Source organism: Mustelus asterias, chromosome X (assembly GCF_964213995.1).
Source record: "Mustelus asterias chromosome X, sMusAst1.hap1.1, whole genome shotgun sequence".
Lineage (NCBI taxonomy): Eukaryota > Metazoa > Chordata > Chondrichthyes > Carcharhiniformes > Triakidae > Mustelus > Mustelus asterias.
The window spans coordinates 4,672,174-4,692,512 of record NC_135834.1 but is presented as its reverse complement, the minus strand read 5'-3'; the positions used below and the strand labels follow the sequence as shown (position 1 = coordinate 4,692,512).

The window sequence follows — 20,339 nt, the reverse complement described above, 5'->3', positions numbered from 1 at the left end:
TCTGCGCCAATTCAGCCCAAAGAATGTGCAAAGGGATCTCGATAGGTCAAGCGAGTGGCCAAATGTTTAGCACGTGAGGCGCGATTTTCCCGGCCTGCTGCTCGAGTAGCGTAACGGGCTACGAAATGTTAGCGTGGGGCCAGAAACGGGAATCACGATCCATTTTCCCCAGCCATTTTCTTCCACATTTTTCAACTGTTCCCCAGTATGCAAATACAAACATAATTGCATTGGAAGTTGTGCAGGGAAAGTTCACTCGACTGACTCCTGGGATCGGTGGGTGGGTGGGATGGGCAGATATTCTATGAGGAAAGATTGGACAGGTTGGGTCTGTATCCATTGGAGTTTAGAAGGATGAAAGGTGGCCTTTCTGGGACATATAGGGCTGGATTCCCCCGCCCCGTACCGGCAGCAGAGACGGCCCGCCATTGGATGGCGGTGGGGCCTCCCCATCTCGCCACCGTCAACGGGGGTTTCCCGTCGCTTGCGCTCACTGCCACCCGTGGCAGGGAGCGACTGGAAAATGCCACCCGTGGCAGGGAGCCACTGGAAAACGCCACCCGGTAGATCTCGAGGCGGTCTGACAGGATGGATGCTGAGAGGAGGACCGGAATTTTACCATCCCACCCGCCACGGGAATCAGAGCGGGCGAGGGGCGGACCATGGAAAGGTCCGCTGACCTCAGGCGGAATTTTCCGGTTTTGAGGTGAGTGAGGTCGTAAAGTCCCACCCGATGTTTCCCCTTGTGGGAGAGACTAGAACTCGGGGGACACCGTTTAAAAATAAGACATTGATGAGGACAACTTTGTTCTCTCAGTGGGTCGTTCGTCTGTCGAATTCTCTTCCACAGAGAGCGGTGGAGGCTGTCTCTCTGAATATTTTGAAGGATGAGTTAGACAGATTCTGGATTGATAATGGAGTCAAGGCGGGTAGACAGGAAAGTAGAGTAGAGGGTTCTATCAGATCAGGCACAATCTTATCAAATGCTGGAACAGGTTAGAGGGGCCAAATGGACTCCAGAAAAGATTTACTAGGATGCTACTGGGACTTGATGGGTTGAGTTATAAGGACAGGCTGGATAGACTGGGACTTTTTTCTCTGGAGCGTAGGAGGCTGAGGGGTGATCTTATAGAGGTCTATAAAATAATGAGGGGCACAGATCAGCTAGATAGTCAATATCTTTTCCCAAAGGTAGGGGAGTCTAAAACTAGAGGGCATAGGTTTAAGGTGAGAGGGGAGAGATACAAAAGGGTCCAGAGGGGCAATGGATTCACACAGAGGGTGGTGAGTGTCTGGAACAAGCTGCCAGAGGTAGTAGTAGAGGCGGAAACAATTTTATCTTTTAAAAAGCATTTAGACAATTACATGGATAAGATGGGTATAGAGGGATATGGGCCAAATGCGGGCAATTGGGACTAGCTAAGGGATGAGAAACAAAAGGGCAGTATGGACAAGTTGGGCCGAAGGGCCTGTTTCCATGCTGTAAACCTCTATGACTCCTGCTCCTAATTAGCATGTTCATGCAGGATGATGGGTCTTTGGTGGCCATTGCGGTCACAATGGGTTGAATGGCCTCCCGTGGCATTAATAGAACATAGAACAGTACAGCACAGAACAGGCCCTTCGGCCCACGATGTTGTGCCGAGCTTTATCTGAAACCAAGATCAAGCTATCCCACTCCCTATCATCCTGGTGTGCTCCATGTGCCTATCCAATAACCGCTTAAATGTTCCTAAAGTGTCTGACTCCACTATCACTGCAGGCAGTCCATTCCACACCCCAACCACTCTCTGCGTAAAGAACCTACCTCTGATATCCTTCCTATATCTCCCACCACGAACCCCATAGTTATGCCCCCTTGTAATAGCTCCATCCACCCGATGAAATAGTCTTTGAACGGGCGGGGGATGCTGGTGGGACTGGAGAACTCCCGTTGGAGTGAACGGCCGGAAAATTTTGCCCTTTTATGTTTTATTTCTCCTTTCTCAGGAGATTACCCAACTGAAAGTGTGGGTTTGGAGTGTCTGTACCATGATGCACGGGGCATCACAGCTATAAGGTATAGAGGGTCGAATTTTCCAGCCCTTTCCATTGGCTGGATCTTCCAGCTCCGCCGATGGAAAACACGGCACATGGGCACAGAAAACCCTGTCCACAATATAGACATATAATCGGAACCTTGTCATTCAACATGGCTACAAAAGGAAATGTTTTGGTTTGCGGACACGACGGACTTTGACGGCAAGGGTGGGGAGGCCGGAAAACATGGCGAGCCGTTCAAACTTCCACTGGCTTCGGCGGGGCTGGAAAATTCCGCTGGCGGGAGGTGCCGTAAAATTCTGCCCCCTGGTGATTCGAACTTAGGGAAGGCATTCCCTGACTTGGTGGCTGAATAGCGTCTGCGGGAGGGTGGTGAGTCATGCGTAGTTGGGGAAATTGCAACTTTTATTCCTGTTCCTTCTGGTGTTGGAGCCACAAGTTACAGTTGGTGTTGGGCTAGGGTTGCCGGGGGGGGGTATAACCTTGACTTTTTATCAGGCTGATTCCTGGCATGGCAGGTCTGTCATATGAGGAGAGACTAAGTTGGTTAAGATTATATTCACTGGAGTTTAGAAGAGTGAGAGGGGATCTCATAGAAACTTATAAAATTCTAACAGGATTAGACAGGGTAGATTCAGAAAGATTGTTCCTGATGGTGGGGGAGTCCAGAACTAGGGGTCATGGTTTGAGGATAAGGGGTAAACCTTTTAGGACTGAGGTGAGGAGAAATTTCTTCACCCAGAGGGTGGTGAATGTGTGGAATTCACTCCCACAGCGGGCGGCGCGGTAGCACAGTGGTTAGCACTGCTGCTTCACAGCTCCAGGGACCTGGGTTCGATTCCCAGCTTGGGTCACTGTCTGTGTGGAGTTTGCACATTCTCCCCGTGTCTGCGTGGGTTTCCTCCGGGTGCTCCGGTTTCCTCCCACAGTCCAAAGATGTGCGGGTTAGGTTGATTGGCCATGCTAAAAATTGCCCTTAGTGTCCTGGGATGCGTAGGTTAGAGGGATTAGTGGGTAAAATATGTGGGGGTAGGGCCTGGGTGGGATTGTGGTCGGTGCAGACTCGATGGGCCAAATGGCCTCTTTCTGTGCTGTAGGGATTCTAAGATTCTAAGAAAGTAGTTGAGGCCAAAACGTTGTGAGATTTCAGGAAGAAATTAGATTTCGCTCTTGGGGCTAAAGGGATCGAGGGGGAAGGGGGGGATCAGGATATTGAATTCGATGATCAGCCATGATCATAATGAATGGTGGAGCAGGCTCGAAGGGCCGAATGGCCTCCTCCTGCTTCTAGTTTATATGTTTCCGCACTTTACAGCTATGTCATGACTTCTGAGGAGAGTGCATGGGTGTGGCTGTGTGTGTGTACACATGCGTGTTTACATGCATGCAAGTGGACATTGGTTGCGAGCAGGATTGCGCCTGTCCGTGACGCCCCTGTAGCTGCTCAACACTGAGGCGCATGCACGGTCACATGTTCACATCTCTTCCATGGAACGGAGGAGGCTGAGGGGGGGATTTCATTGAGGCCTAATTGAGGAACATTATGAAGGGCCTGGAGAGAGTGGGAAGGGCCCACGATTCTTCACAGAGTCACGCGGCACGGTGGCACAGTGGTTAGCGCTGCTGCCTCACGGCGCGAGGGACCCGGGTGAGATGCTCTTTCGGGGAGTCGGGTGCAGATTTGATGGGCTGAACGGCCTCCTTCCGCACCGCAGGATTCTGTGGAGACACAGGCCTGCACATCAAACAATTGGCAGATGGTTTGGAAGGGGGTTGAGGAGTAACTTTTTCACCCAGAGGGTGGTGGCAATGTGGAATTCACTGCCCGAAAGACTGGTAGAGGTAAAAAGCCTCAGAGCATTAAAAAAAAGGGCACTTGGACAGCTGGCGGCATGGTGGTTAGCACTGCTGCCTCACAGCGCCAGGGAACCGGGTTCGATTCCCGGCTTGGGTCACTGTCTGTGTGGAGTCTGCACGTTGTCTGCGTGGGTTTCCTCCGGGTGCTCCGGTTTCCTCCCACAGTCCGAAAGATGTGCCGGTTAAGTGCATTGGCCGTGCTAAATTCTCCCTCAGTGTACCTGAACAGGCAACTTGGGGGTTTTCACAGTAACTTCATTGCAGCGTTACTGTAAGCCTACTTGTGACACTAATAAATAAACTCTCAACCCACAGGGCTAAAGACCAAGAATTGGAAAGTATGTCAAAAGGCTTCAGATTAAAACAGAGAGAAAGAAGTACATTTTTTACAGGAACTCAGACTTCCAGCGATTGACTGAGCGATGCAGGAACTGAGGACAGCGGGGAGTTATTACACCCCCTTCACCAAGACAGGACTCAAGCTGTTTTTAAAATATCTACTGCAGATGTTGTCAGGCCGAGGTCCTTTATAGCCGCACTGACTGATGGCTCGGCTTTGCTAAGCAGCTCAGGTTGCGGATTGGCCCTGGTATCCTCGGGCACGCCAGGGAAGGTGGCACAGCTCGCCATCCTGGTTTTGCGCCATGCCACCCCGAAGGGAAGAGCTTGCATTTACACGGCACCCTCGAGAAGTCACAAGGTGCAAGACGATCCGGTGGATCACTTTTGCAGCAGAGTCGCAGTTGTGTTATGTAGGCAAATGCGGCAGCAGATTTGCGCACAGCAAGATCCCAATAAAAGCATCCACTGAATAGAATAGCCAGTCGATCCGTTTTCCGTGACGTTGCTTAAGGATGGAAAAGTGACCCCGTTCACACCGATTCATCAGGGAGGGGGTCATAGATCACAGAATCCCTACAGTGCAGAAGGAGGCCATTCAGCCCATTGGGTCTGCACCGACTCATCTGACCCAGGCCCCATCCCCGGAAGTCCACGTATTTATTCCACTAATGCCCCAACCAACACATCTTTGGACACTAAGGGGCAATTTAGCATGGCCAATCCACCTAACCCACACATCTTTGGACACTAAGGGGCAATTTAGCATGGCCAATTCACCTAATCTGCACATCTTTGGACACGAAGGGACAATTTAGCCCGGCTGATCCACCTAACCTGCATATCTTTGGACACTCAGGGGCAATTTAGCATGGCCAATCCACCTAACACACACATCTTTGGACATTAAGGGGCAATTTAGCATGGCCAATCCACCTAACCTACACATCGTTGGACACTAAGGGGCAATTTAACATGGCCAATCCACCTAACCTACACATCGTTGGACACTAAGGGGCAATTTAGCATGGCCAATCCACCTAACCTACACATCGTTGGACACTAAGGGGCAATTTAGCATGGCCAATCCACCTAACCTACACATCGTTGGACACTAAGGGACAATTTAGCATGGCCAATCCACCTAACCTTCACATCGTTGGACACTAAGGGGCAATTTAGCATGGCCAATCCACCTAACCTACACATCGTTGGACACTAAGGGACAATTTAGCATGGCCAATCCACCTAACCTACACATCGTTGGACACTAAGGGACAATTTAGCATGGCCAATCCACCTAACCTACACATCTTTCGGACTGTGGAAGGAAACCGGAGCAACCGGAGGAAACCCACGCAGACACGGGGAGAACGTGCAGACTCCGCACAGACAGTGACCCAAGCTGGGAATTGAACCCAGGTCCCTGGCGCTGCGAGGCAGTAGTGCTAACCACTGCGCCTAAGGGGAGCAGTCTCCTGCAAGTGGTAGGCCTGATTAAGGTAGGTAGCCCAATGGGGCCAATTGCCATGTTATTGTGCAGTCTACCCGATTCTCTTTGGTGACTGAGAGAGGTGTTTTGCGATGTTAGGGCTGTTTGGTTGCTTTGCCTCTGCCCAGGGATTGGGCGCGATGGTTTCTTTAAATTGTGTTGTGACAGGTTGGGTTGGGGGGACATGATGGGCCTTGCTGGCCTTTCCATGGTTATTGTTTCAAATCGAGGTCGCAAAAGGAGAGGCATTATCCTGGATGCATTTGCCCATTCTGGTCTTCACCACGCTACAGGACAGGCCAGCACGGAGGCTGATCTTGCTCAATGACCCCCAAACATCTGGAACAGCCCAGCCCCAGAGGTGATGATTACCATCGTCCCAGCGCACAGCCAGGCCACCCCGCAGTCTTCAACAGGTGTCAGAGAAGTGACAACTGTTCCGTTTGCAAGGGGCCGCACGCCAACTGTTTCTTGGTTCAATCTTTTGTCCCCATGACCTTCCTGCAAAGAAAGGGTTGGCACTTTCGTCTTGAGGTGATACCTGAGCACAGATATCTTTCAGTCACTGTAATCCAGCAGGGACCAATGCTATTTTCCCCGCCCTATATTAAGGTGAATGCTCATTGTGAGACACCCTCACGGCTGAGAAGCCTTAGCCCTAGGCCCCGATGCCCTGGCTCATTGACTGCTGCCTCCTGGCTACTGCCTCAACCTTCAGGAAGAGTTGAGAGACAATAAATGCATGCGAAGAGTCCTGTTCAAATGGCACTTTTGCCACGGTGGCACAGTGGTTAGCACAATTGCCTCACGGCGCCAGGGACCCGGGTTCGATTCTGACCTTGGGTGACTGCCTGTGCAGAGTTTGCACGTTCTCCCCCGTGTCTGCATGGGTTTCCTCCGGGTGCTCCGGTTTCCTCCGAAAGATGGGCGGCACGGTGGCACAGTGGTTAGCACTGCTGCCTCACAGCGCCAGGGGCCCGGGTTCGATTCCCGGCTTGGGTCACCGTCTGTGCAGAGTCTGCACGTTCTCCCCGTGTCTGCGTGGGTTTCCCCCGGGTGCTCCGGTTTCCTCCCACACTCCAAAGATGTGCAGGTTAGGTGGATTGGCCACGCTAAATTGCCCCTTAATATCAGGGGGACTAGCTCAGGTAAATGCATGGGGTGACGGGGATAGGGCCTGGGTGGGATTGCGATCGGTGAACACTAGATGGGCCGACTGGCCTCCTTCTGCACTGTAGGGATTCTATGATCTATGTTCACAAAGGGTGAGGCATTTCTGACTTCAGGGCTGTGCCATGCTAGATGAACCCAAGATGAAATGCCCGCCTAGCTCCTGATGCCACCTGGGTAGACCACATTGACTCAGGTGGGGAGAACCTCCTCCAGTAAGGTGGCACCTAGGGGGCAGGCCTTACAGCAGAGACCCTCAACTATTTGGCCGGCACCAAGGGCATCGGGGGGGGGGGGGGGGGGGGGGGGGGGTGGCGGGGGGGCGGGGGGGGTGGCGGGGGTGCAGCTGTGTTGCCCACCTAAGCCCATTGCACCATTATGACTACTTTTCCTGCAATGGCCACGACGTCCCCTTTAATGGGGATTTTCACAGTAACTTCATTGCAGTGTTAATGTAAGCCTTGTGACACTAATAAATAAACTTAAAAATTTAAACGTAAAACTTTAATGCTGGTTAGTGATGGCCCTTTAAGACTTGTAGCATCGCTCTATTTTGTGCTCCTAAGCCAGCTGTGCCGTTTGCCCCCCTGGTTAACCTGTAGCTTTTCCAGCAGAGATTACAGCAGAGAACTCAACAAGACCTGCCCGCTCGACAGGAACAGCAGTGCACACGTTGGCACAGACCCAGCTTTGCCCACATTCAAACAACAGGGCAATCGCCTCGAAGCTGGTACTACAATTCCCCGCAGGGCGGGGGGAGGTGGCAGTGGCACTGCACTGTTTCCTCTGGGTGCATCTTGCCGGTGGTAACATGGTGAACCCTGCCCTGGTAGTCAGTAAGAGCTGGCGACATTTCAGTCGCAAATTCAGAAGCAAATGAAGGGCGGCACGGTGGCGCAGTGGTTAGCACTGCTGCCTCACAGCGCCAGGGACCCGGGATCGATTCCCGGCTTGGGTCACTGTCTGTGTGGAGTTTGCACGTTCTCTCCTGTGTCTGTGTGGGTTTCCTCCGGGTGCTCCAGTTTCCTCCCACAGTCCAAAAGACGTGCTGGTTAGGTGGATTGACCATGCTAAATTGCCCTTTAGTGCCCAAACATGTGTAAGTTAGGTGGATTGGCCATGCTAAATTACCCTTAGTGTCCAAAGATGTGTAGGTTAGGGGGATTGGCCATGCTAAATTGCCCTTTAGTGCCCAAACATGTGTAAGTTAGGTGGATTGGCCATGCTAAATTACCCTTAGTGTCCAAAGATGTGTAGGTTAGGGGGATTGGCCATGCTAAATTGCCCTTTAGTGCCCAAACATGTGTAAGTTAGGTGGATTGGCCATGCTAAATTACCCTTAGTGTCCAAAGATGTGTAGGTTAGGGGGATTGGCCATGCTAAATTGCCCTTTAGTGTCCAAAGATGTGTAGGTTAGGTGGATTGGCCATGCTAAATTGCCCTTTAGTGCCCAAACATGTGTAAGTTAGGTGGATTGGCCATGCTAAATTGTCCCTTAGTGTCCAAAGATGTGTAGGTTTAGTGGTTTGGTCATGGTAAATGTCGGGGGCTATGGGAATAGGGCGGAAGAGAGGGCCTGGGACAGATAGTCTGTCAGAGAGTCAGTACAGAAACAATGGGCTGAATGGCCTCCTTCTGCACTATGGGGATTCTGTGATCCCCAAACCTTTTCTTGGCCTGACCCCATTTTATTGCCTCAGCGTTGTGACCCCAGAGTGAACATCTGGGGGTTACGAGAGGTGTTGGCATTAGGCAGCTGAATATTGATACAATAGGAACTGTGTAAAGATGGTCTAATAGATTTAAGATAACGGTAATAATATCGATTATTATGTATTAGCATCCCGATGATTGAATTATGTCTATTAATGCATCAGAATCCTGATTATTGTTGTAAGGTGATTGCGATTATTGAAGAAATATGCATTCTTCAACAAAAATGAACAGCTATCTTTTCACAGGCTGTTTTAGCAGCAGCAGTCGGGCCTCAGAAAGCAGTCCATTAGGCCACACTCACCAACATAAAATCAGGAGCGCTCAAAAGGGCCTTGCTGCTGTCAGAGAACAGGCCGGAGCACCACGGCAGCCATTGCTGCCTTGGCGTTCATGACTCCAAAACCTTGCCTCGGGTTGCGACCCACAATTTCAGACGCCCTGCTCTGCACGGAAGGTGATAATACGCATGAACCAAGCTCCGTTCCACTCAACTGTTGTGTCGTGAACCCAGCCATCGCCAACCGCAAGCAAGTTGCCACTGACCTGATTGGTTCTTCACATTGTAAAGCTTGGGAATGACCGGATGGCGAATCTTGATGGTAAACTTGGCCTGATGTCCATCTGTCTCGAACAGCACTGGAAAAAAATGGAGACGACCAATTAAATGGAAATGGCCGAGAGCGTCAAGTTTGTAGGTGTCCAGATCACCAACAATCTGTCCTGGTCCCTCCCATGCCGACACTATAGTTAAACAAGCCCACCAACGCCTCTACTTTCTCAGGAGGCTAAGGAAATTCGGCATCCTACTACAACTCACCCCAATTTTTACAGATGCATCATAGAAAGTATTCTTTCTGATTGTATCACAGCTTGGCATGGCTCCTGCTCTGACCAAGACCGCAAGAAACTACAAAGGATTGCCCCTTAGTGTCCAAAGATGTGCAGGTTAGGGGGATTGGCCATGCTAAATTGCCCCTTACTGTTCAACGATGAATAGGTTAGAAGGATTAGTCATGCTAAATTGCACCTTAGTGTCCAATAATGTGTACATCCCCCACGACGACGGCATTGCTGCAACTGCCTCAGTACTCAACGCCGACAACTGCCAGTCTCCAGATGCAATTCTACAACTCATCCGCTTCATCCTGGACCACAATGTCTTCACCTTCAACAACCAGTTCTTCATCCAGATACACGGAACAGCCATGGGGACCAAATTCACACCTCAATATGCCAACAGCTTCATGCACAGGTTTGAACAAGACCTCTTCACCGCACAGGACCTTCAACCGATGCTATACACTAGATACATCGATGATATTTTCTTCCTTTGAACAATCACTGAAACAACTATATGATGACATCAACAAGTTCCATCCCACCATCAGACTCACCATGGACTACTCTCCGGAATCGGTTGCATTCTTGGATACACGCATCTCCATCAAGGACGGTCACCTCAGCACCTCACTGTACCGCAAGCCCACGGATAACCTCACGATGCTCCACTTCTCCAGCTTCCACCCTAAACACGTTAAAGAAGCCATCCCCTACGGACAAGCCCTCCGTATACACAGGATCTGCTCGGATGAGAAGGATCGCAACAGATGCTGAAAGACGCCCTCATAAGAACAGGATATGGCGCTCGACTCATCGATCGACAGTTCCGACGCGCCACAGCGAAAAACCGCACTGACCTCCTCAGAAGACAAACACGGGACACGGCGGACAGAGTACCCTTCGTCGTCCAGTACTTCCCCGGAGCGGAGAAGCTACGACATCTTCTCCGGAGCTTTCAACATGTCATTGATGAAGACGAACATCTCGCCAAGGCCATTCCCACACCCCCACTTCTTGCCTTCAAACAACCGCACAACCTCAAACAGGCCATTGTCCGCAGCAAACTACCCAGCCTTCAGGAGAACAGTGACCACGACACCACATAACCCTGCCACAGCAACCTCTGCAAGACGTGCCGGATCATCGACACGGACACCATCATCTCACGAGACACCATCCACCAGGTACACGGTACATACTCTTGCAACTCGGCCAACGTTGTCTACCTGATACGCTGCAGGAAAGGATGTCCCGAGGCATGGTACATTGGGGAAACTATGCAGACGCTACGACAACGGATGAATGAACACCACTCGACAATCACCAGGCAAGACTGTTCTCTTCCTGTCGGGGAACACTTCAGCCGTCAAGGGCATTCAGCCTCTGATCTTCGGGTAAGCGTTCTCCAAGATGGCCTTCACGACACACGACAGCGCAGAGTCGCTGAGCAGAAACTGATAGCCAAGTTCTGCACACATGCGGACGGCCTCAACCGGGATCTTGGGTTCATGTCACACTATCTGTAACCCCCACGACTTGCCTGGGCTTGCAAAATCTCACTAACTGTCCTGTCTGGAGACAATACACATCTCTTTAACCTGTGCTTAACCCTCTCTCCACTCACATTGTCTGTACCTTTAAGACTTGATTACCTGTAAAGACTCGCATTCCAACCATTATCTTATAAATTGAGTTTGTGTCTTTATATGCCCTGTTTGTGAACACAAGTCCTCACTCACCTGATGAAGGGGCAGCGCTCTGAAAGCTCGTGCTACCAAATAAACCTGTTGGACTTTAACCTGGTGTTGTGAGACTTCTTCATAATTTTAGGTTAGGTGGATTGGCCATGCTAAATTGCCTCTTAGTGGCCAATGATGTGTACGTTACATGGATTAGCCACGCTAAGTTGCCCCATAGTGTCCAAAGATGTGTAGGTTAGGTGGATTGGCCATGCTAAATTGCCCCTTAGTGTCCAAAGATGTGTAGGTTAGATGGATTGGCCATGCTAAATTGCCCTTTAGTGTCCAAAGATGTGTCGGTTAGGTCATAGAGGTTTACAGCATGGAAACAGGCCCTTCGGCCCAACTTGTCCATGCGGCCCCCTTTTTTTTAAACCACTAAGCTAGTCCCAATCGCCCGCATTTGCCCCATATCCCTCTAAACCCATCTTACCCATGGAACTGTCTAAACGTTTTTTAAAAGACAAAATTGTACCCGCCTCTACTGCTACCTCTGGCAGCTTGTTCCAGACACTCTCCGCCCTCTGTGTGAAAAAATTGTACTTTAGTGCAAAAGAAATGAATTAGCCATGCTAAATTGTCCCTTAGTGTCCAAAGATGTGTGGGTTAGGTGGATTGGCCATGCTAAATTGTCCCTTAGTGTCCAAAGATGTGCAGGTTAGGTGGATTGGCCATGCTATATTGTCCCTTAGTGTCCAAAGATGTGTAGGTTAGGTGGATTGGCATTGCTAAATTGCCCCTTAGTGTCCAAAGATGTGTAGGTTAGGTGGATTGGCCATGCTAAATTGTCCCTTAGTGTCCAAAGATGAGCAGATTAGGGGGATTGGCCATGGTAAATGAGTGGGGTTACGTGAATAGGGCATGGGGTGGGCCTGGGTTAAGACGCTCCGTCAGAGAGTTGGTGCAGACTCGATGCGCTGAAACACCCTCTTCAGCACTGGAGCGACTCTGAGAGTCTATGACAGCAGACAGGAGCTGAGATCAAATGATCACTTCTGAGTTGCATTTGGGACACCCCTCGCAGCAGGATTGCCGGTGGCTCATGGTGGAATAACTCTGTGGTGGCGGAAATTCGTGCCACGTTTCTCGCTTGTTAGCCTGCAGATGTCAGCAACTTTCCCATCCTTTGCAGTACTAATGCAGCCTAACTGAGAACTGCGGCACAGAAACTATGTTATCAGAACGGATGGACTGATCTTTGATAAACCCTGCGACAAGCAGATTATTTTTGCAAGGCATAAGGGATACATAGTTCGCTGAAGTGAACCCAGGGCCTAATGACTGTGCAGTGAGCTCTCACAGACTCTGTTAATTGAAGGGGCATTAGACATTACCCCTGGCCCGTTTGCACTTGCCCAGTTCAGGATTGTGCACCAGAAAACCTGGCGCACTTGCAAATCAGACAGTCCAGTCCACACAACCGGTATGCCACAGGGTGTTGGCCACCCTGACACTATAGTTGAGAAAGCCCACCAACGCCTCTACTTTCTCAAGAGACTAAGGAAATTTGGCTACGACTCTCACCAACTTTTACAGATGCACCATAGAAAGCATTCTTTCTGGTTGTATCACAGCTTGGTATGGCTCCTGCTCTGCCCAAGACCGCAAGAAACTGCAAAAGGTTGTGAATGTAGCCCAATCCATCACGCAAACCAGCCTCCCATCCATTGACTCTGTCTACACTTCCCGCTGCCTCGGAGAAGCAGGCAGCATAATCAAGAACCCCACGCACCCCGGACATTCTCTCTTCCACCTTCTTCCGTCAGGAAAAAGATACAAAAATCTGAGGTCACGTACCAACCGACTCAAGAACAGCTTCTTCCCTGCTGCTTCAGACTTTTGAATGGACTTACCTTATACTAAGCTGATCACACAATACTCCAGGTGTGGCCCCACCAATGCCCTGTACAATCGCAGTAAAACATCCCTATCCCTATACTCAAATCCTCTCGCTATGAAGGCCAACATACCATTTGCCTTCTTTACTGCCTGCTGTACCTGCGCGCTTACTTTCAGCGACTGATGCACGAGGACACCAAGGTCTCACTGAGTATCCACCTCTCTCAATTTACACCCATTCAAGCAATAATCTGTCTTCCTATTATTGCTACCAAAGTGGATAACCTCACATTTATCCACATTATACTGCATCTGCCATGCAGATGCCCACACACTCAGCCTGTCCAAATCACACTGAAACATCTCTGCATCCTCCGCACAGCTCACCCTCCCACCCAACTTTGTGTCATCTGCAAATTTGGAGATAATACATTCAGTTCCCTCTTCCAAATCATTAATATATAATGTGAACAGTTGGGGTCCTCGCACAGATCCCTGCGGAACCCCACTAGTCACTGACTGCCAATCAGAAAAATACCCATTTATGCCAACTCTTTGCTTCCTATCTGTTAACCAGCTTTCTATCCATCTCAAGATAATATCCACAATCCCACGCACTTCAGACTACAATGGTGAACCATTCAATCTTCGTCCAATCTTAGTTCTGGACTTCCCCACCATTGGAAACATTCTTTCTGAATCTACCCTGTCTAATCCTGTTAGAATTTTATAAGTTTCTATGAGATCCCCTCTCACTCTTCTAAACTCCAGTGAATGTAATCCTAACCAATTTAGTCTCTCCTCATATGACAGACAAAAAAGGAAATCCAATATTAACTTGAAGTATTTGCTACTTGTGGTTATAATGGAAACTCACTTCAGCCAAAACTGTTGTTACGCACTTTCCATATGTTTTTCTCTATTCTGCATTTGATTTGAATCACGATTACTGCCAAATGAACACATCATTTCGCAAAGGGTGTTTTTAGGTTAAGCATTACCATATGGATCATATGCTATTTTCACCTCATTCATCCTTGCCTTTGGATCGGATGAGTTGCTATATATTATTGAGTCTTTCCATTGGGTTTCTCTGCCATGTTAGCCAGTTAAAGAACAAAACCCCCCAAAAAGTACCACATAGAGGTGGCAATGTGACTGCGTTGCCCAGGAAAGGGGTTTGTGAGGATGAGAGAGGGGGGGGGGGAATCCCTGACAATTAAGACGGAGCCCTCGAGAAAATCTCAAAAAGAGCCCTTGAAGACAAACTTATTTTAACCCAGGAGACAGTACAGCTGTACGCGCTAAGGCCCTAATTCAGAGCGTGATGGGAAAAATGGTCAAACTGGGATGCTAGCTTCAAGACATGCCTCACAGCTTTCAGTTTAACTTTATTTCTTCGTGTCACAAGTAGGCTTTAAGTTCAATTATTATTGTCACGAGTAGGCTTACATTAAACACTGCAATGAAGTTACTGTGAAAATCCCCTAGTCGCCACACTCTTGTTCGGGTACACTGAGGGAGAATTTAGCATGGTCAATGCACCCTAACCAGCATGTCTTTGGAGTGTGGGAGGAAACCGGAGCCCCCGGAGGAAACCCATGCAGACACGGGGAGAACGTGCAGACTCCGCACAGACAGTGACCCAATTGAGCCCAGGTCTCTGGCGTTGTGAGGCAGCAGTGCTAACCATTGTGCCGCCGTGCCGCCCTCGTTGCACTGAGCTTCAGAGACACCTCCTTGGGCTTCAGGGATTACTCCGGTTAACTTCCTCCAAGCAGAATCGCAGCACAGGAGGCCATTCAGCCCATCCTGTGTGTGCCAGCTCTCTGAAGGAGCAATTCACCTGGTGCCACTCCCCGTGTCCCTGCTCATTCTCCCTTTTCTGATGAAGATCCAATTCCCTTTGGAAAGCCACAACTGACCCTGCCTCCACCTCTCTCTCAGGCATCGCATTCCGGATCCTAACTACTCACTGAGTGAAAAAGATTTTCCTCATGCCTCCATTGCTTCCTTTACCAATCACTTTAAATCTGTGGCCTAGGGGAGATGGTGGCGTCATGGTATTATTCAAAGTTTTAAAGTTTATTGATTAGTGTCACAAGTCGGCTTACATTAACACTGCAATGAAGTTACTGTGAAAATCCCCTAGTCGCCACACTCTTGTTTGGGTACACTGAGGGAGAATTTAGCATGGCCAATGCACCTAAGCAGCACATCTTTGGACACTAAGGGACAATTTAGCATGGCCAATCCACCTAACCTGCACATCTTTGGACACTAAGGGACAATTTAGCATGGCCAATCCACCTAACCTGCACATCTTTGGACACTAAGGGACAATTTAGCATGGCCAATCCACCTAACCTGCACATCTTTGGACACTAAGGGGCAATTTACCATGGCCAACCCACCTAACCAGCACATCTTTGGACACTAAGGGGGCAATTTAGCATGGCCAATCCACCTAACCTGCACACCTTTGGACACTAAGGGACAATTTAGCATGGCCAATCCACCTAAGCTGCACATCTGTGGAGTGTGGGAGGAAACCCGGAGGAAACCCACGCAGACACAGGGAGTAAGTGCAGACTCTGCACTCACAGACAGTGATCCAAGCTGGGAATCGAACCCGGATCAGCAGTGCCACCCTCGTAATAAAGTTGAAACTGTGACAGAATTTTGTTCGTGTCTCTGTCTCTTTGTTGAGTTGCTCCTATTGGCTATGGAACAGGGTCAACAACAGTGCCAAACGTTGTAGGAACAAGAGTTTCAAATGGAGGTCTGCAGGAAGTCAGCGACTGCAGTTGTTAAGATCTTGGAGATGGCAGTGCCACGTGAGATAGCGAAGGCAAATGGATTGTCATGGGTGTTTTGCGAGGGTGGCTATATGGAGAATCAGGTTGAGTGAGGACACAGGGCTGAGAAGCCCAAAAGAGAATTGCGACTTTTCAAAGTGGGTTAAAATCACCAGGATCAGGAGTTACTCAACACTGGGGCTCGCGGAGGAGAAGCGGCCATTTTGCACTTAGCAAAAAGCTCCCACACAGCAATGCAAAGTGTAACCAGTCCGTCTGTTTGGGGCAATGGCGGCTGAGGAAGGAACAGAAGGGTCTGCTCTTATCCAAATAGTGTGACAACACTGTGCCTTTAAGAAATGCATTTTAGTCACATTTCTGGTGCAGGATCTGTTCTGTGCACTCGGAAAAGCAGCCAGCATAATCAAAGACCCCACACACCCCGGACATTCTCTCTTCAACCTTCTTCCGTCGGGAAAAAGATACAAAAGTCTGAGGTCACGTCCCAACCGACTCAAAAACAGCTTCTTCCCTGCTGACTTTTGAATGGACCTACCATATATTAAGTTGATCTTTCTCTACACCCTAGCTATGACTGTAACACTATATTCTGCACCCTCTCCTTCCTTCTCTATGAACGGTATGCTTTGTCTGTATAGCGCGCAAGAAACAATACTTTTCACTGTATGATAATACATGTGACAATAATAAATCAAATTCAAATCAAATTATCTTACCAAGTTTGTCAATACAGAGTTAAAGATTGTATTAAAGACCAAACGAAATGGAGGACAAAGCAAACGCGGTGGGTGGGATTTTACTCCCTCGCTCATCCCGAAACCGGAAAATCCCACCCGAGGTCAACAGACCTTTCCATGGTCGGCCCCTCGCCCGCTCCGATTCCCGTAGCAAGCGAGACGGCAAAATTCCAGCCAATGGGTGGGATTTTCTCTGCCCCCCCTGCACGAGACTTGCAGCGGGGGTTCACCGTCGGCAGGACTGGAAGATCCCGCTGGGTGGGAAGGGCCGGAAAATTCCAACCATTAGCACACTTGTTACAAATATCCCACCGAATGATTTTCAGCCCCCATTCTTTGTCCAGGCCCTTTCCCCAACCCCCTCTCCCTCCACATCCCCCCGTTGCATCATGGGTACGTACCTGTGTCGGCCGTGTTGGGGTTGAAGACAGTGTTGGTGTACGTGACAAACTGGAGTTGGCGGTTCAGGTTGTCCGCGTGAGAGCTCGAGAGAGACAGATGCATCTCCCCTTCACCTTTGACCTTGACCCCATCGACCTCTGCTGCCACGTCAAAGGTTCCCAAATTTGCTGTCAGGTTCACCTGTGAATGGAAAAGGCTTGATTCATTAAAAAACTGCCCTTCCTCGCACACCTGGGGACCGGGAATCTCTCAACTGGTCCGTCTCTGAAGAACATTTTACTGATTGTTTCGGTGATTTATCTGAAGGAATACGTTCTGCAAAAAATTCTTATTAAATTCTTGATTTCTCGAGGAATTAAGGGCTATGGGGAGAGAGCGGGTAAATGGAGTTGAAATCAACCATGATTGAATGGTGGAGTGGACTCGATGGGCCGAATGGCCTTACTTCCGCTCCTATGTCTTATGGTCTTATGGTCTTATTAAAAACGGAAGAAAGTAGTCAACGTATTCAGCTTGCACTGAGGAGGATTCCGTTCATAAGTTAGCAAGGAACAATCGCTGACATGTGATCCGTGAATGGTGCTAAAGTGGCTCAGGCTGAAGAGGAAACAGGCCTGGTTATCTGGGTAGACGCAACACAGCCAACCAATAGATCACATAACAAAGCACAGGAACAGGCCCTTCAGCCCTCCAAGCCCGTGTCAATCATGATGCCCGAACTAAACTAAAAAAAACCTTCTGCTCTTACTCGGACCGTATCCCTCTATTCCTTCCCTGTCGCTCCCCCGACTCACCACCCCCCCACTCCGCCACCCCCGGCACGCCACCCCCCGCGCGCCCCCGGCACGCCACCCCCCGCGCCCCCCGTCTCTCGCTCCCTCTCTCACCGTCTCTCGCTCCCTCTCTCCCCGTCTCTCGCTCCCTCTCTCCCCGTCTCTCGCTCCCTCTCTCCCCGTCTCTCGCTCCCTCTCATTCCCCGTCTCTCGCTCCCTCTCATTCCCCGTCTCTCGCTCCGTCTCTCTCCCCGTCTCTCGCTCCGTCTCTCTCCCCGTCTCTCGCTCACTCTCTCCCCGTCTCTCGCTCACTCTCTCCCCGTCTCTCGCTCACTCTCTCCCCGTCTCTCGCTCACTCTCTCCCCGTCTCTCGCTCACTCTCTCCCCGTCTCTCGCTCACTCTCTCCCCGTCTCTCGCTCACTCTCTCCCCGTCTCTCGCTCACTCTCTCCCCGTCTCTCGCTCACTCTCTCCCCGTCTCTCGCTCACTCTCTCCCCGTCTCTCGCTCACTCTCTCCCCGTCTCTCGCTCACTCTCTCCCCGTCTCTCGCTCACTCTCTCCCCGTCTCTCGCTCACTCTCTCCCCGTCTCTCGCTCACTCTCTCCCCGTCTCTCGCTCCCTCTCGCCCCGTCTCTCGCTCCCTCTCTCGCTCCCTCTCGCCCCGTCTCTCGCTCCCTCTCGCCCCGTCTCTCGCTCCCTCGCTCACTCTCTCCCCGTCTCTCGCTCACTCTCTCCCCGTCTCTCGCTCCCTCTCTCGCTCCCTCTCATTCCCCGTCTCTCGCTCCGTCTCTCTCCCCGTCTCTCGCTCCGTCTCTCTCCCCGTCTCTCGCTCACTCTCTCCCCGTCTCTCGCTCACTCTCTCCCCGTCTCTCGCTCCCTCTCTCCCCGTCTCTCGCTCCCTCTCGCCCCGTCTCTCGCTCCCTCTCGCCCCGTCTCTCGCTCCCTCTCGCCCCGTCTCTCGCTCCCTCTCGCCCCGTCTCTCGCTCCCTCTCGCCCCGTCTCTCGCTCCCTCTCGCCCCGTCTCTCGCTCCCTCTCGCCCCGTCTCTCGCTCCCTCTCGCCCCGTCTCTCGCTCCCTCCCTCCCCGTCTCTCGCTCCCTCTCTCCCCTCTCTCGCTCCCTCTCTCCCCGTCTCTCGCTCCCTCTCTCCCCGTCTCTCGCTCCCTCCCTCCCCGTCTCTCGCTCCCTCCCTCCCCGTCTCTCGCTCCCTCCCTCCCCGTCTCTCGTTCCCTCTCTCCCCGTCTCTCGCTCCCTCTCTCCCCGTCTCTCGCTCCCTCTCTCCCCGTCTCTCGCTCCCTCTCTCCCCGTCTCTCGCTCCCTCTCTCCCCGTCTCTCGCTCCCTCTCTCCCCGTCTCTCGCTCCCTCTCTCCCCGTCTCTCGCTCCCTCTCTCCCCGTCTCTCGCTCCCTCTCTCCCCGTCTCTCGCTCCCTCTCTCCCCGTCTCTCGCTCCCTCTCTCCCCGTCTCTCGCTCCCTCTCTCCCCGTCTCTCGCTCCCTCTCTCCCCGTCTCGCTCTCTCTGGATAACAGTCCCGAGCTGAGGTTAAAAATGTTAAAGCCAAGGAAAAGCGATGGTAATGGAGTTAACAGAACCCTGTTGGATGATCAAAAGCATTGGACTGACAAATCAATTCCTTCTCGTGACCAATATCTGCCCTTTTGATCTGCCTCATGTCGAAGTCATTCAAGCTGGAGTGACCGTAAAAGTCTTACCTCAAAAAGATGCTGAGATTTAGCTTGAAGCATCAAACCTATTGAAAAAACACAGACAGAATCGAATCAAACAGGACCCTGAGCTTGGCTCAGTCATTACCACTCCAGCAATTGGCACTACGTCATCTGAAGAATAGCCACTGAGGCGAATTAGGTTGTCAGTGCCATCATATCCGAGCAAGGTGGCCAATCCACCTAACCTGCACATCTTTGGACACTAAGGGACAATTTAGCATGGCCAATCCACCTAACCTACACATCTTTGGACACTAAGGGGCAATTTAGCATGGCCAATCCACCTAACCTGCACATCTTTGGACACTAAGGGGCAATTTAGCATGGCCAATCCACCTAACCTGCACATCTTTGGACACTAAGGGAAAAATTAGCATGGCCAATCCACCAAACCTGCACATCTTTGGACGAAGGGACAATTTAGCATGGCCAATCCCCCCAACCTGCAGATCTTTGGACACTAAGGGACAATTTAGCATGGCTAATCCACCTAACCTGCACATCTTTAGACACTAAAGGGCAATTTAACATGGCCAATCCCCCTAACCTGCACATCTTTAGGCACTAAGGGGCAACTTAGCATGGCCAATTCACCCTAACCTACACATCTTTGGACTAAGGCACAATTTAGCATGGCCAATTCACCTAACCTGCACATCTTTAGACACTAAAGGGCAATTTAGCATGGCCAATCCCCCTAACCTGCACATCTTTAGACACTAAAGGGCAATTTAGCATGGCCAATCCCCCTAACCTGCACATCTTTAGACACTAAAGGGCAATTTAGCATGGCCAATCCCCCTAACCTGCACATCTTTAGACACTAAAGGGCAATTTACCATGGCCAATCCAC

General features: G+C 50.7%; 1 protein-coding gene across 1 annotated transcript in view; it reads right to left on the bottom strand.

Annotated features, from left to right (window-relative positions):
• The window catches only part of LOC144481891 (beta-1,4 N-acetylgalactosaminyltransferase 1-like), an 84,725-nt gene that overhangs the window by 24,871 nt on the left and 39,515 nt on the right, over positions 1–20,339 (bottom strand). Inside the window, exons 4-6 of the mRNA XM_078201053.1 lie at positions 19,472–19,509; positions 16,990–17,170; positions 9,158–9,250 (exon numbers count right to left, since the gene is read on the bottom strand). Of these exons, the coding sequence (XP_078057179.1) occupies positions 9,158–9,250; positions 16,990–17,170; positions 19,472–19,509 (312 nt within the window). The remainder of the gene's footprint in view (positions 1–9,157; positions 9,251–16,989; positions 17,171–19,471; positions 19,510–20,339) is intronic.